The sequence below is a fragment of the Alligator sinensis genome, unplaced genomic scaffold, assembly GCF_000455745.1.
Source record: "Alligator sinensis unplaced genomic scaffold, ASM45574v1 scaffold109_1, whole genome shotgun sequence".
Taxonomy (NCBI): domain Eukaryota; kingdom Metazoa; phylum Chordata; order Crocodylia; family Alligatoridae; genus Alligator; species Alligator sinensis.
In genome coordinates this window covers 2,259,209-2,275,264 of record NW_005841852.1, presented here as the reverse complement: position 1 = coordinate 2,275,264, position 16,056 = coordinate 2,259,209, and the positions used below count along the sequence as shown (strand labels likewise).

At 41.0% G+C, this 16,056-nt stretch overlaps 1 protein-coding gene across 1 annotated transcript in view; it reads right to left on the bottom strand.

Annotated features, from left to right (window-relative positions):
* Positions 1-16,056, bottom strand: part of ADK (adenosine kinase) — a 563,842-nt gene that overhangs the window by 297,596 nt on the left and 250,190 nt on the right. Inside the window, exon 5 of the mRNA XM_014523581.2 lies at positions 6,516-6,688. Coding sequence (XP_014379067.1) covers positions 6,516-6,688 — 173 coding nt within the window. The remainder of the gene's footprint in view (positions 1-6,515; positions 6,689-16,056) is intronic.

Below are 16,056 nucleotides of genomic sequence, written 5' to 3'. Positions count from 1 at the left end.
TCAGGTGGAGGTCCTGTATGCAGGATAGGAACGTGCATGAATGGTGGGACTTTGCTGTCTATGTCTCCCAGCAGATGTCTGGGTAGTTTAGGTCCCCCATGACTACCGCCTCCTTAGTTTTTATGGTCTCTGAGAGCTGCCTCAGGAGCCCTGAATCTAGTTGTTCCCCTTGGTGTGGGGGTCTGTAGCAGACCCCTACCACCAAATCCCTTTCTCCTTGCCCCCCACGTAACTTAACCCACAATCCTTCTAGTTTCTCCTCCTTCAATTCCGTCTTGATGAGGATCGAAGTATATTGTTCATTGACATTCTTTTTTCCTAACTGGATAACCCTGGGGCGTGCAATTATTTCAGGTGGAGGGCTGCTTAATGAGGTCTGGTGTGCTGTCGAGGGCCACATGGGCAGCCCAGCCCCTTGACAAAGTTGCCTTGTCTCCTGGTTGCCATCTTGGGGTTGGAAGTCCCATTGCTAAACCTTGACCTTTGCCACCAGAAGTCCCTCTTTGTGCACCCCCTAGAAACACTCTTTTTGGGAGGGGGGGTTGCCATCCTAGAACCAGAAAAAAACAAATACACTAAAAGTAAAACACCTACTATAATATATTTTAATTTTAGTACAAAAAATATTTTTGTCATGATCTGTGTTTGCATATTGTATATAGAGGTGATTGCATAACAACTCAAAAATAAGTTCTTAGTCTTTTATACTGTGTAGGGGGTATGGTTGGGCAGGTATGGTGGGGGGTGTAAGATGGGGTGTGTGTGTGTGGTGCAGTGTGGGGGGAGCGGCTGTGTAGGGGGGCATAGGGTTCATTTAGGGGTTGTGTGGCGTTTGTGGGGTGTGGGTGTGGAGCTCTGGAACATGCTGGTCTCTAGAACACATTGTCCTCTCCTGCAGTCAACTCTGGGAGGGTGTGTGTATGTATGTGTGAGGGAAGGTAGGAGGGGCGTGGGGACCCCCCCATACTCTCCCCATGGAGCAGCAGCAGGTGGAGGCACTAATGCCTGGTTCTGGCCAGCACTGCATGTTGCAGCAAGGATGGAGCCCCCACTGGGCAGTCTCTATTGTCAACGCTCCCCAGCACTCACGCAGGGGAGGGAAGCCCCAGGTGCTAGAGCTGGCTGCCTTCCCCATCCAGTGTCTGGGTCTTCCCTCCTGTGCTGCGCAAGTGCTGGGAGTGCTGACAATATAGACGGCTTGGCGGGGGCTGCGCTCCTCACTGCGATGTGCAGTGCTGGCCAGAGCCAGGCACCAGTGCCGAGCACAAGCAATCCTCACTGCTGCTGCTGCCCCCACTACCTGCCAGGGCTGTGAGCTGTGGGGGGAGTGTGGTGGGGTGTCCTCACACTCCCCCACCCTCCCTCACACCCACACCCTGCCAAGCCAAGTTCCACACTGCCCTTGCCCCCCTAGGTGCGGGCTCTGCAATGCTGCCAGTCCCAGCCCGAAACTCTGCACTCCCATCCAGCTGCAGCCCCACTCCTGGCCCCCACTTCTCTACCTGCTGCCCAGAGGGAGTGGGACATCAGGGAAGCCTGCAGCAGGAGCTCCGCCCAGTGCTAGCAAGGTATAATAGGGTATGTTGAGGGCAGTGTAGGTGCCTCGCTCCCACCCTCGTAGGCGGAAGGGTTGGCAGGGCACAATTTGTTGGGGGGTGCCATGGGCCGGATTAAAGTACCTGGCAGGCTGAATCCAGCCCGCAGGTTGTATTTTTCCCACCCCTGAGATAACCATATCCAGTGGGATCACCTTTACTGCAATTAAAATCAGTGAAGATACACAATCAGTTTCAGGACCTGGAACATGAGGACCCTCATGGACAATTCCTAATAGTGAACATTCAGAATGCCACACCACAATCATGGCTTGAACTCAGATGATACAACACTGACACTGGTGCACTGAACAGGACCCATTCAGAATGAACTCATAAACCAACTCAATGAGTTCCTTATCGGAATTAACGTGCATTTATATATGTGCTCGGGGAGGCAGGGGGGGCGCTTTATTTAGAGCAGCTCCCAGAGTTGCTCTAATTAAAGCACCTGGAGTTTCATGTGTATCAGCATCCCCGTGCTGGAAAATTGTGGCGGGGGCTCAAATGAGTTTTAGTTAAAGTGCCCCCCATCACCATTTTTCAGTGCAGGGATGCTGATACATATGACGCTTGCGTCTGCTGGAGCGCGGTAATTACCCCACATCAGCAGACTCAATTAATCAAGGTTGCTTCAACGCACTGTACTTACAGCACGTCAGAGCAGCCTCGATGTATGTGTACAGGCACCCAGTGAGCACTTCATGACTCTCCACCTCAAATTGGCAGGTAGTCAATATGCCACTGTGTATGTCCCAGTTCTTGATGCAGCCAATAAAACCAAGAAGGAATTCTGTCAAAGCTGACCAACTCATTTCTGACATTCTGGTAGAAGACAGGCTTATTCTGCTTGGTGATTTCAATGCCAGAGTTGGAAGGGACTTGAACTTCTGGAACAGAACCACTGACAAGTGGGAAAGGTGAACTCCCAAAAGCATCCTCCTCTTTATTAAATGTACAGAACAGACTCATCATCAGCAACACCCTGTTCCACCAGAAAAATGGGTACAAGACGTCATGACAACACCCTCAATCTAAGCTTCGGTACTTGATTGACTATGTCATTGTTCATGCCTGGGATCACAAAGATGTTCACATTACTTGAGCTATGCTAGGAGTTGATGATTGCTGGACCAATCAAGGACTCATCTGCTTAGTTAAGTCACGCAAACTGGTTCCCAAATGATGGCTGCAGCAAAAGCAATGCCGACGGAAGGTCAACATTGAAGGACTCAAGGACCCAATCAAGCGAGACCTCTTCCACCAGTGTCTCATTGAAAAACTGGCAAATTCCAATCAACAACAATGGGAGAATGTTGGAAGCAGTTGACGTGCCTTCAAGTTCACTGTCATCAGCACCTGCAAAGAGACACTTGGATTCTCTACCAAGAAACACCAAGACTGGTTTGATAAGAACGACTCGGGTATCCAAGAGTTGATCAATTGCAAGCACTAGGCCTTTCATGCTTGGCAGAATGACACCAACTGCAAGTAAAAGAAATGGAATCATCAACAAGCCAAGGCAAAGGTCTAAAGGAGGACCTGATATATGAAAAACAGATGGTGGGAAGACAAGGCGAAGGAGATTCAACATCTTGCTGACATTCACAATATGCACGATTTCCTTAGTGCCACCAAAAAAATTTCATAGAAGGGAAGCAATCAGGAGGCTAACACAAACTCTCTACATCATTCCTTATTCTCAGTCCTCAAAAGACAAACAGAAGCAGATTGCAGAAAGGAAGTAGAGAGGGACTAGTTTTCTCATAATAAATTAAAAAGATCTAACAGACCACAAACTCAAGTTCTCACTTAATATTCTTAAGAAACACCCTTGGGTATTTACTTGTTCTGAAAAGAAAAGCCTTGTACAGCAAGGCAAAAGAGAATTCAGCAGTAACTAATCTGAACTTGCATAAATCTCTCCACCACTAAAAGAAGTAGGACAAGAAATTCTACTCTTCCTGAATAAGAACATGACACTCGAAATATAAGAAGTCCAACTCAACTATTTGCTGATAATGCTGCCCTTACAGCCCACAATGAAGACTTAGTACAAGAACTCATGGATTGCCTCTCAAGAGCTTGCCAGGTATTTGCTCTCACCATCAGCATAAAGAAAACAGTTATGCAAGGACAGCATGTTCCACAAGATCTGTCAATCACTCTTAATGAAACTAGATAGAGGGTAGTCCAAAAGTTCAGCTACCTAGGCTCCACAGTGACCACCAACCTCTCACTGGATGAAGAACTTAATGTTTGCATCAGAAAGGCTGCACATCAAGAGAAAAGTTTAAACATCTTCCACCTGCTCTGTTTACACCACATACTCAACATCAAATGACAAAATAAAGTTACCAAAGCAGAGGTTTTTCAAAGGGTAAATTTACCAACTCTGTTACTCAAACAGAGATGACTGTGCTGGGTAGGCCATCTGAGCAGACTGGAAAATGGACATATACCTAAGGACATGCTATACGGAGAACTATCAGAGGGAACAAGAACAACAGGATGTCCCAAGCTTCACTATAAATACACAAGCAAGATATGAAGGCATTTGGAATTGATCCTGACCAATGGGAAACTTTGGAAAGTGATTGGAACAGTGACATCACCGTCTCCACAAGGGCATTAAAGTCCATGACAGGAATTGGTTCCAACAGCTTGAAGAGAAAAGAGTTTGCAGGAAGCAAGCAGCTCCTGAACCACCCAATCATGACACACACACATGCAACCACTGCTACAGATCATGCAAATCTCAGATAGCACTTTTCAGTCAGTCATTTGAGACACTGCAAACCATCTATGCCATAGGCTGCGATATTCATCATCTCTCACAGATGAAAGGATGCCAATTACTCAATAAAAGAACCAGAGAAATTTAAAGACCATCACATACACTCCCCTTATATGAAACCTTGACAAATGCAATTTAAAAAATGTCAAACCTCCTAATGTCAGCAAGTGCTAACCATTCAAAAAATCACCCATCTCAAAAAGTACTATTTCCTCAATAAATTAAAACAGAACTCAAAAGTGTTGTGATGATATGGGAATTCTGTGTATGTACAAGTTATCAGTTCTTGACCTTCTCATAACCCTAAGGAATGTGTTGTCCTGAAGCCTGAACACATTACCTGGTCACTATTAACATCTCAAGACTTTTTCAATCTCTGAGTAACAGGTACTGACAGCTTCAAAAATCATCAGGTGCCAACAATAATGAATGAAGGAAGAAAGGAGTTGGGGGAGGAAGAAGCATGTTGAAAATTATCTGCTATACATTAACTCTCTTTTTAGCCTCTAATTTATATGTATTCAATTGCAGCAACAACCAAAATGTTCTAATCAGAATGAGGTGTTATATATTGCAAAGCCAGAGAAAATCATGGTTGTTATCATGAAGAGCTTTGTTCACAGCTCCAATTTTAAGAAAGTATAACCATGTCAAAAAGGTCTGATAAGGAAAACACTGATAATACAAAGATCAAGTAAAACAAGGAATTTAACTGAAACAAAAATCCAATGTACAAATAGAACACATAGCAATCGTTAGTTAAATGTTATGTTTATCAGCAAGAATTAGTTCATTGCCTTGCCTCTCCTGAGTTACAGTTCTCATCTAAACTTTTAAATAGCAGTTACAAATATAGAGCTTATCTTTCTGTACAGCAACAAACAAGTTGGCAGCTAATGATTCATTAATTGGCATCCTTAGTATGCTCCTTAGCATGCTAATTTCTTAAATATTTATCTTAATTCTTACATATTAAAAATATATTTCTTAAATATTAATAAAAATATTAAATATGTTTCTTCACTCAATTGTGATGTGACAATCACCCTTAATCTAGCAAACAAATAAATTTTATGGCTAACATTTTCCAAGAATTTTTTGTACATAAATTTTCACCTAGAACAAGGCTATCAGTTCCCAAACTGTCACTTGGCACCGCTCCCCCCATTACTTTGGCTGCTGCAGGGTCTCCAGGCTTCCCCTCCTTCCTCCAGCTTCCACTTCTTTTGCTCACCTCAGGGAAGTGGTGCAGTACAGTCCAAAATGTCGTGGGAGACCACGGCACAATACAGCTGGGGAACCCACAGCTGGGAAGCTGAGATGGTGACCACCCGCATGAGCGGTACATGAGGTTGCGTAGGAGCAACAACGAGCCCATGACTAATACTAACATAGCCCAAGCTACATGTGGTCCCGGCTGCTTAGAAGTTGGACAGCTCTGATCTAGAGCAACTGTGAGCTTTAAATCTCAGCAACAAGTGCCAGTAGATTACTGTGCTATCTCATACTCTTTCACTGTAATGCACCTGATATTCTCAAATATGAAAGAACAAAAATAATGATCTGCCATCCTCAATGCCCTGCTTCCCATATCAGTGTTATTAACTGCTTCTTTATTATAAAATTAGCCAATTGCCTGTCAGGAATGACCAGGGAAGAAGGAAAGGATGGAGTGCCACCACCCACCACCCCGTGCTGCCGCCATCTCCCAGGAGTGTGTGTGGGGGGGAGCTTGCCTCGCCATCCCCCCTCCCCCCCGGCACCCCATGGCCCCACTGCCTCCAGGGAGCAGGGCTGGAGGAGAAGGGGAGAATGGTAAAGACAGCAGCACAGGCCTCATCCCACATCCCCATCCCCTCCATCATGGTGGCACTCTACCATGCTGCTGCCGCCACTTCCTGTCTGGAACGCTCTTGGACCACTCAGAGTTGTTGTTTCAGTAACCAATCAGAGTGCTCAAAGAGCATTATGGACAGACAGAGAGACAGACAGACTAAGCCCTTTATTATATTAGAATTTACAATATATTTAAAGGTCAAATATTCCGAAACAAGATGCCTATTTTATCAGTGCGCATATCCTTAAGAAGCAATAAAGTAACTTGTAGAGATAAGGTCTCTGACCTGTTGTCACTAGTGATGCAGGCAGCACAAGTTCCTGTTGGCTCTTCATTCTGCTCATAATAATGAGCATCCACATGCGCTTCCTCAGCCTTCTTCTTAAGGATCTCCCCAAATTTATCCTTTCCAATGCACCCAAAGAAAGTTGCTGCTTTGTAAGGGCTCTGAATCATCCACTGCAGATGGACAAAAAACAAATACAAATAAATTTAGCATCAGATTAGTCACCTCTTTTTTCTCTCTTCTTGTCTGGCCTTATAATGCTATACTTAAGAAAATCTAAGACAAGTCACATGCTACCTATGCCATAGGTTAAAAGAATATTAGGTACATTAACTTAGGAAAGTTCAATAAAAATAAATGTTCACACTGAACTTTCATGTTAAATGTTTAGTAGTTCAAAACTGAAGTAAAAGTCATGAGTGCATCCACTAGAAACTGTATTCAAATAAAATAGGAACAGTGTTCATTGGGCTTGAAATATCATAAGGACCTGCTATGAATATTCACTTGCCTGTGAGACATGAGGAATCAGTGCTTCTATGTTTCCTCAAAATAACCAAGATGGATTTTTTAAAGGACATTTTAAATATACTTCAAAAAATATAAAAAAGAGCAGCCAAAGCAGGAGATAAGGTAAATCTGAATAAAATATATAAAAACATTCCTGAATGTTCACAATATAGATACAAAAACATAAAGAGCATTAAAACTAATCCTTTTTATCTAACATTCAGTCATATGCAAAATAAGAGAATGATCCTATTCACATTGTTAAACCTTATATAAAAAGGTGTCTTTGACTTTACTAAAAGCAATTCTGCAAATTGATTTTTAAAGAGTCTAACTGCATAGTGTTGTTAACTGTTGGGTTATTTCATCAAGCTTCTCTTCTATTAATACCAAAAAAGACAGATACAATAAATCAATTGTAACTCTATCTGTGTTGTGTATCAAAATGGAAAAAATAAAACTGAACACCAAGGTAGAACTGAAAGTGAACTAAAAAATAATAAAAGGCAGAAAGAAACATTAGTAGACACTATCCTGGCAGAGATGAGTCAACCAATTGAAGTCATTATAATTCCCCCTAATTACAGACAGTAAGCTTATCCACTCAATCTATAGTATGAATTAAAGGCTACATCAATTTACTGCCATGCTAAAACCCTGCTTATAATTGTTTCCTAATCGAGATTTAAATAAACGATAATGTCTCCATTACAAATCAGCATTAGCGGTATCTGTGGGTTGTAGAAAGGTCAAGTAACTGAGCTGCAAATACATGCTTAGTCACATCTCCATTATTTTTTAGATACAGAGGGAAGACATGCTTTAATCACAAAGAAGTCTTCATTAATAAGAAAAATGGATAAAACTGATTACATGGTATCTTTTAATGAAACAACATAAGTTATGCTATGTTTCAGGTGAAAAAAGCCATTTTTTCCCCAAATACAACATTTTTCCAATATAGTGACAATATTCTCCCTCTCGTGCACAAAAATATACATTTGACTGGTTATGCTGATCTATTCAGTATCATTCTAAATTAATAGTAAAGGAGGTAACTTAACCTCTGTAGAATAAGGAGCTTCTCCATAACATCTCTTGTGTAAAATCCTTTTTGAAGTCAACATTCAAAATCTACTGTGTTTGGAAACTAGTAAAATAGATTATTTTGCAAGATTAAAAATGCTGTCTATTATGCAAAGGAAAGCAAGGAGCTTGTTTCACTTTTGCTAAGAGTAGACAATTTCTGGTGTCTGCCGTTGAAACGTAGGTCTTACTCTCACAAATTACAAGAATTTGCAGAGTAAATTACAGACAGCACTTATCAAAGCATCATTTCTATATGAACACTTCCAGTTTCTCAAAAAAGCTCCAGTAGAATTTTAGATATCTAGCATACTTTAGAATATGATGCACCAACTATTTTTTCATCCTTATATACTGCCCGATGGATGTTCAAGCAGCAATGACATTTCATGCATTCTTCCACAGACCTCTGACAAAGAGAATTACTGCTACAATCCCACAATTTTGACTACTGACTAATTTAAGTTCAAGCATGCCATCTGCAATAACTATTTAAGACCACTGGCAGTCTTTTTTTTCAATGTAAGTTATCTATCAGAGACAAAGTTTACTTTCTAGAGTTTTTAAGATGATCCTTTGCATGTTCCTGTTACTTGGCTACACCCACTGAATCAGTTCCTTCCCCCTGAACCTCAGAACCACCTCAAACAACAGGATTCTAATGAAAAGTGAAAAGCCAGCAGACAGCATTAATGTGAAGAAGTAACTAGCCTTAGCTTCTTTGAATTACCTTCACATATTCCCCCATGAGGAGTTTACCACCTCCAAATTATAGTGAGCCGAGAAGTGCTAACTGAATAAAGATTACAATATTGCTTTTGTTTTATCTCAGGATCTTGATCCAAATTAGAATTCTCAATCTCAGTAGATGTTTGTTGCTTTACAAATGTCAACTATCAAAATGTGTGGCATTTTACTAGGGGCAAGACAACATCAGCAAAACTTCAACATGTGAACACTGCCAAATTACAACATTTTTCCAATGTAGATCCTGCTGGGTGCTGGTAAATGATGCCATTTCCTTTATGTTTATCCCTACAGGAGATGAACACCTAGGGTGAGAGTCTAGTCTCTTTTGAACTATGCAGGTAGAAAAATTTAAGTTTCTTCATATCTAATTATTTAAAGAATATTCCTTTGATGGGAATGTGGTATTTGAAAGAACACTGGCAGATGAATTGCCTACTTCTTATAACAACCTGTTAACATGAAGGATCACAGAGTTGCAAGGGACCTCAAGTGTCCACTTATCCAAGCTTCTGTCTGCATGCTATTCCTAAATCATCCCTGTCAATACTTATTCAGCCTCCTCTTGAAATCTTCCAATGGAGGAGATACTATAACTTCCATGGGCAGCCTATTCCATAGCCTTATTGTTTTAACAGTATGGAAGTTGCTGCTGAGATCCAATCTAAATCAGCTTTGCTGCAATTTAAAACTTTTGCTTCATGTCTGGCCCTCTGTGGCAAGGGAGAACAGTCAGTCATTCTCACTCTTCTCTATGCCAGCCTTTCAAATATTTTGAAAACTATTACCATGTCACCTCCTTAATCTCCTTTTCTCCAAGCTAGGCATACCTAGCTCTCTCAACTTTTCCTCACGGAGCTTGCCTTACAAGCCTCTGTCATTTTCACACACACCTCTGGACCCTCCCTAGCATCTTCACAGCCTTCTTAAACTATGAAGCCCAGAACCACAGAAAATACTAAGGCCTATGAAGTGTTGAATAGAGTGGTACTATCACTTCCCGTGCCTTACATCTAATACTCCAGTTGACACAGCCCAAAATTACAATACATTTTGCAAATATGACATTTTGGGAAGGAATTTAGGATAAGGAAAAAGTGATCACTTTGTTTTGACCAGTCTCACTTATATTATGGAAATAAAAAATGTTTTCATGGATAAATTAAAAAAAAAAAAAGAGTAATTGTCCATTGGTTCCAATAACCCTAGGAGGGCCAATCTTATTCCAAAATTGGTGTTTGGTCCTTCACTGATGGGAATATATTCACAAATTACATGATTTTGAGTGACTAAAATACTTGACGGTGATTAACTGAAATAGAAATTAAATTAATTATTAGAGAGACTGGTTGCTCCGAAGCTCTCTCTACATATTACATTTATACCACAATTAATGTGTTAATTGCAGAATAAATGGCAAAGGCTCGGTATGAGCACCCAGTTTAAGGCACCATTAAATGACAAATCATCCAGGAAAATGTTCCATAAAATAATGTAGGACATTTTTATGGATGATTTGTATGATGCCTTAAATTAAACGCATACCATGTCCATGCACTGGGGCTCCCCAGAGCAAATGCCTGACAATCCAACAATCAGCTGAATCGGTCCTGACTGTGCTGCTCTGCAACCAGGCTACTGACTATATTGTTGGCACTGGTCTGGGGCATCCCTGGTTTTAAATAGGCCAGAGGCTACCCTAAGACCAATTCTGACAATCAGCTGCTTGTTGGCACTGGCCTTCAGAGCAATCCTAGTTTTCCTGTTGGGTAGCCAAAGGGCTTTCCTCACTGGGACTTTAAACTCCATGCTTGGCAGCCCCACCAGATCCAGTACTCCAGCCCTGGACCCAGGACTGTTTGAGTTGGGGCCAACAATCAGCTGATTTGTTGCCCCATGTGTGGATGTACAGGTATCCTGCTTTCAATTTGCTGGTGCAGGGGAAGCCTGAGATTATGATGTTCCCCCTACACTGGCAAATACTAATGGCGTCAATGGGATCTGATCTATGATCCCAAATTGCACCTCCTCTTTTTTAACCTAGGAAGCTCCTAACAAACTGGGAGGTTATTGAACAATGTTTTATGCTTCCAGGTCTCTCTGACTGACCACCACAGAGTTGTATACATTCTTGGGTACTATAAACAGACAAAAGTTGTCTAAATTGGAAACATGCTACTGATGTGGAGTTATAAATGACTCCAGCACAAAAAGCCACAGAGGTGATTGAAGTCTATCACTCTGAGGTGGGGGAAAACATACAAAGCAACCAACAATCCAACCAACCAACCAACAACATGGAATGACAACCTCTCTTTTACCAGTTCTATACATTTGTGTATTTTAAGGAATCTGTTCTCCCTCAGATATATCCTCCCTTTGACTGATACAAAATTTCCTAAGCAAAGGTGATTTCATGAGTTGGGGTGATGTAACTGGGGAGGGGAAGAAGGGTGATGCAAACTGGTGCTACTGCGAAAGGGGGAGAGGAGGTTGAGGATGGGGAGCAGGGAGAAACAACAGCTGCATGGACACAGCTCCCAGCTCTTCTGCTCCAGCAAAACTACCCTCTGGCTACAAGCTGAGCCATGGGAAAAAGAAGTGGGGGTGGAGACAAGTGACAGTGGTGCAGGCACAGCTCCTTGCTGTTCAGTCCCTGCACTGGGACAGGTGCAGGCAAAACCCTACAGTTCTGTGGGCCATAACCAGTGACTCTGTAGGCCAGATCTGGCTCATGGGTTGGATACTGCTGACCCCTAAGTTTGCTCACTTATTGCTTGGCAGCTATGTGACATCTGGTATCTATTGTACCTACCCATACCTTTTTTGTATCTTTATGTAAAAAACATTTGCAATAAGACTCAACATACAGTACTGGGATCTTAACAAATAGGAAAGATACTGCAAGTTTTGTGTCACCCCATAATCTGACAGATTTTTATATAATGCTGCTCAGACTGTTCTTTGATGGTCATTATGAAGAAAAAAAAAGCATCCAAAACAACTCCCCCCAAAAACCTAGGTTTGTCTGCCTTTCTAAGGGCAAGTTTTAAAAATAGAGTACAATAATCCTTGCACCATTAAATGAAGCTGCCATAACTTGCATGAGGAAGTGATATTGTTCAAAGGTATCACAACACCCTCATGCAACTCCCTGTCAATTGAGATAATAGTGATAACTGCTTTTGAGGTGAAAAGATGAGTCAAATCCCTCCCAGAAACCAGTACCTACATCTTGTACAATCTTTTCAGGAGTTGCTTCAAAAAATTCTGTCCAACTCACAGTAGAAGAAAAATCACCAACTTTTAGTAAAATGTCAAAAGAATAAGAAATCACTAGCTTTTAGTAGAAGGCTACATGTTTTATCTTTCATATATAGAGTATCAAAATGTTATTGTTCAATAGAGACATTTAATTCATTGCTAGATTTAATATACATGGCAAAATAAAATCCTCAAAAAGGAAATATGCAATACAACCTATTATTAATTTTCATTGCTATCTATTTTTGTTTACTACTTCTGTTCCCCTCAATCTGCAAGACTTGTTATCCATTGATTGTGTTTTTGGTCTTATTGTATCTTGTAGCATACAATGTATGCTTATTATTGCATGTTCAGAAAATGGACATGCACACATGCTGCTATTGGAAAATGCTGATTACATAGGTGAGAGCACCAGGCTGGATTTCCAAGAACTGAAGAAGTGTATTCCTAGTTCTGCCGATGATTCACTGTAGAACTTAGACAGTGTCAGCATCTGTCCATTCCTCAGTTTACCCTGTGTACAAAGTGGGTAAGATCTGTTCCATGGGTAAACTATAAATCATCTAGTGAAAGGTACTATATAAATACAAACTATTTAGATTATTATTAACCAAGTAGACATTCTGCAAAATAAGATTACAAAATATTTTGTAATATCTTTGTAGCAGATTACAAAGTATATAATCTACTTTGTAGATGATATAAAGTATATAAAAATATGCTTAATATCCATGGCAACTCTTCTTCATTTTCAAATACAAGAAGCTTCCACTCTTGTACTTCTGCTACATGCTGCACAGTCTCTAATGAACACACCCATATTTGAATCACAGCAAAAAAATTCTAGGACTGCTGTCTGGCAGCACAGAATTCATAGTGATACCCCTTCAAACTGTAAACATCTGCCTATCAACTTCTATCAGCAACAGTATCAAAAACAGATGGCAGAGGTCAAGTCAAAGTTTATTGACAATGATGAACTTTGACAGCCTCTATTAAATTACTTCTTCCTTTAAGGTGTATGTGATCAAAGCAGCAGAGAGATTTTCACTCAGTCACATAACAAGCTATTTGTTGAGATTGAAACATCTGGTCAATATCTCCTAACACTGCAATTTCATGCACAGTTAGCAATAGGGTACATTTCTTCTCTTCTTCTTACAGGGTCCATAAGGGTGGCACATATGGCTTATCATTTCATTCAAAAAGGATTCAATTCAAGGCATTACATACAATTGTCTCTGTGCTTTATGGTGTTTTAAGTCTACCTGCCATCGTTTTCCATCATCATTGCTATCTGCTCTACTCTTCTGCTATAAAAGCCTGCAAATATGACAGAGCACTTAAAGCTTAACAGCTTTTGACTACTGGAGTTAGAAAGCAGTTAAGGCAAGGGAGTCTTTAAAGTGGCAGGTCTTCATCTGTTGTCAAGAACTCCCAATACATTAAACTATTTACCATTTAGCTAAGCTCCAGTAACACAGATTGTAAGAGTAATTTTTGTTGTCAAATCAAAGCCTTCACTTATGCATGTTTCAACTATTAGAAATCATTCTTTTAACTAATTTTAGGATATTATACATTTTCGTAAACATAAAAATTTAATATACAATTTACATTTCATTTTGAAAGAATGTGAGACAATTATAAGAACTCTGAAAACTACAATCCTATTTGTGAATCTGAAACAGCAAAAAGACTGAAATTTTATCAATCCCATATATCTAAAATGTTTTTCTTAAAAATCCATGCATCTATGTTGCTACAGCAACAAGTTGCAAATTACAAACAAACATATTATTGTAGTAAATGATTTGCACCCTGTTTCTCAGTCCCTATCCATTTAGTATTGGATTTTGTTGGAGGGGGGAGAGGTAAAAAAATTATAGGAAGTCTGGTTTCTCATTTTTGTTATACTTTTTCTCCCATATCCCAGAGAGGAAAGGTAGTAAGAACGTGATACAGTTTAATCAATTGTCAGATTACTATTTAACAATAACAAAAGTGATTTTAAAACAATTGGCTTCCTCCAAGAAAGTTATGAAAATATTTCCATATACCCAGAATTTACAACAAATGGGATTTAGAGGACACCATGAAAAACAAATATTTAGTCCTTTGAATTTTCAATCTGACACCTTTCAGTAACATTAAATTAGCATAATTAAAAACTAAAACTGACTGGCCACAGTGCTTCCACCAGAGAACACTTACTACCTGCAGTCTACAATGTATGATGATTTATACCACCCAGAGAAATTAAAAAGTCACATGCAACTGTTGTGCACTAAACAATAAACCAACTGTTCACTCTGTGCTCTTTCAGTACAAGCATGAGTTCTGTTAATTACAAAAATACATCGTGCCATAAAGCTTTTTGCCTTAGAAGTTTGTGTGTCATTATTTGTTACAAACTACTTTTGGTCAACCAGAAGGCACTGAAATTAAACACAAAACCAATACTTTCAAAAGTATCAGTTGTAAAATCTCAATATTTAATGTACACATAATAAACTTTCACAGAGATGGGACTGTTTATTTTTTATAATCATGTACATTGAACTTTAAAATAAGATGTTAGAGAATCATGACTGATACCAGCTAATTGGGAAGGAAATATGTACTTTATCTTATTAACTAACTTATAGTTTCATAGTAGCTAGGGTCAGGAGGGACCTGAACAGATCATCTAGCCTGACCCCCTGCCACAGGCAGGAATGAATGCTGGGTTCACAAGACCCCAGACAGGTGATCGTCCAACCTCCTCTTCAATTTGCCCAAGGTAGGAGTGAGGACCACTTTCCTGAGAAGTTGGTTCCAGATTTTGGCCACCCTAACTGTAAAATATTGCCTTCTGATCTCTAACCTAAACCTATTCTCCATCAGCTTATTACCCAGGTGGTGCTGGGGAGAAAAGGGCTTTGCCTATTTGCTGTTGATCTCCCTTGATGAGCTTGTAGGCAGCCACCAGGTCCCCCCTCAGCCTCCTCTTGCTGAGGCTGAACAGGTTCAGGTCCTTCAGTCTCTTCTCATAGGGCCTGTCCTGCTGCCCTCTCACCAAGCGGGTGGCCCTCCTCTAGACCCTCTCCAGGCTGGCCACATCCCTTTTGAAGTGCAACGCCCAGTACTGGATGCAGTACTCCAACTGCAGCCTGACCAAAGTCGCATAGAGGGGGAGCATCACTTCTCTGGACCGGATTGAGATGCACCTTTGGATGCATGACAAGGTATGGCTGGCCTTGCTGGTACGGTCTGGCATTGGTGGCTCATGTTCATCTTGGAGTCAATAATGAGAACATGAGAACTAAATGAGAACGTTCAAGATTACAACATCAAACTAAAATTGGAGCAAAGTTTCTTAGGTTAGGGACAGACATTACATATAAACCAGTTTAAGTGATAAGAAGCTGGTTTAAACCTGTAACAGAACCGACATTCAGTCCACATAAACCAATTTTGAAATGGCTGAAACCAATCTGAGATAAACTTGGTTGAATGTAGTATCAGACTTAACTGATTTGGCTCTGGTTTATGCATTGACTGTCCCAGACTCCTTGCTGGTTTAAAATAAGTCAGAGACCCCCAGCATCCCACCATGCTTTCTGGGCTGTGCAGGGCTCTCTGCTTCAGCCACAGGGCTGGCTTCTCCCCTCTGCTTTCTAGCCAGAGCAGGGACTGGTCCTAGCAGAGACACTGGCTGGCATGGCTCCATTAGGGCAAAGTGGGCAGGGAGAAAGTTAATTCTGTCTGTCTGCTGGGGAACAGAGTGGAAGGGGCTGCAGTGGTGGCCTCTAGAGTGTCATGACCCAAGGGTATGATTTTGTGTGTGCTTCGGCACTGCAGAATTATTTCCCGTCACGAGGAGCTTTCTTTGCACGGTGCAATTCTCAGTTGCATAGAGAAAACCCCGGTGCAAAGGAGTTCCCGCCAC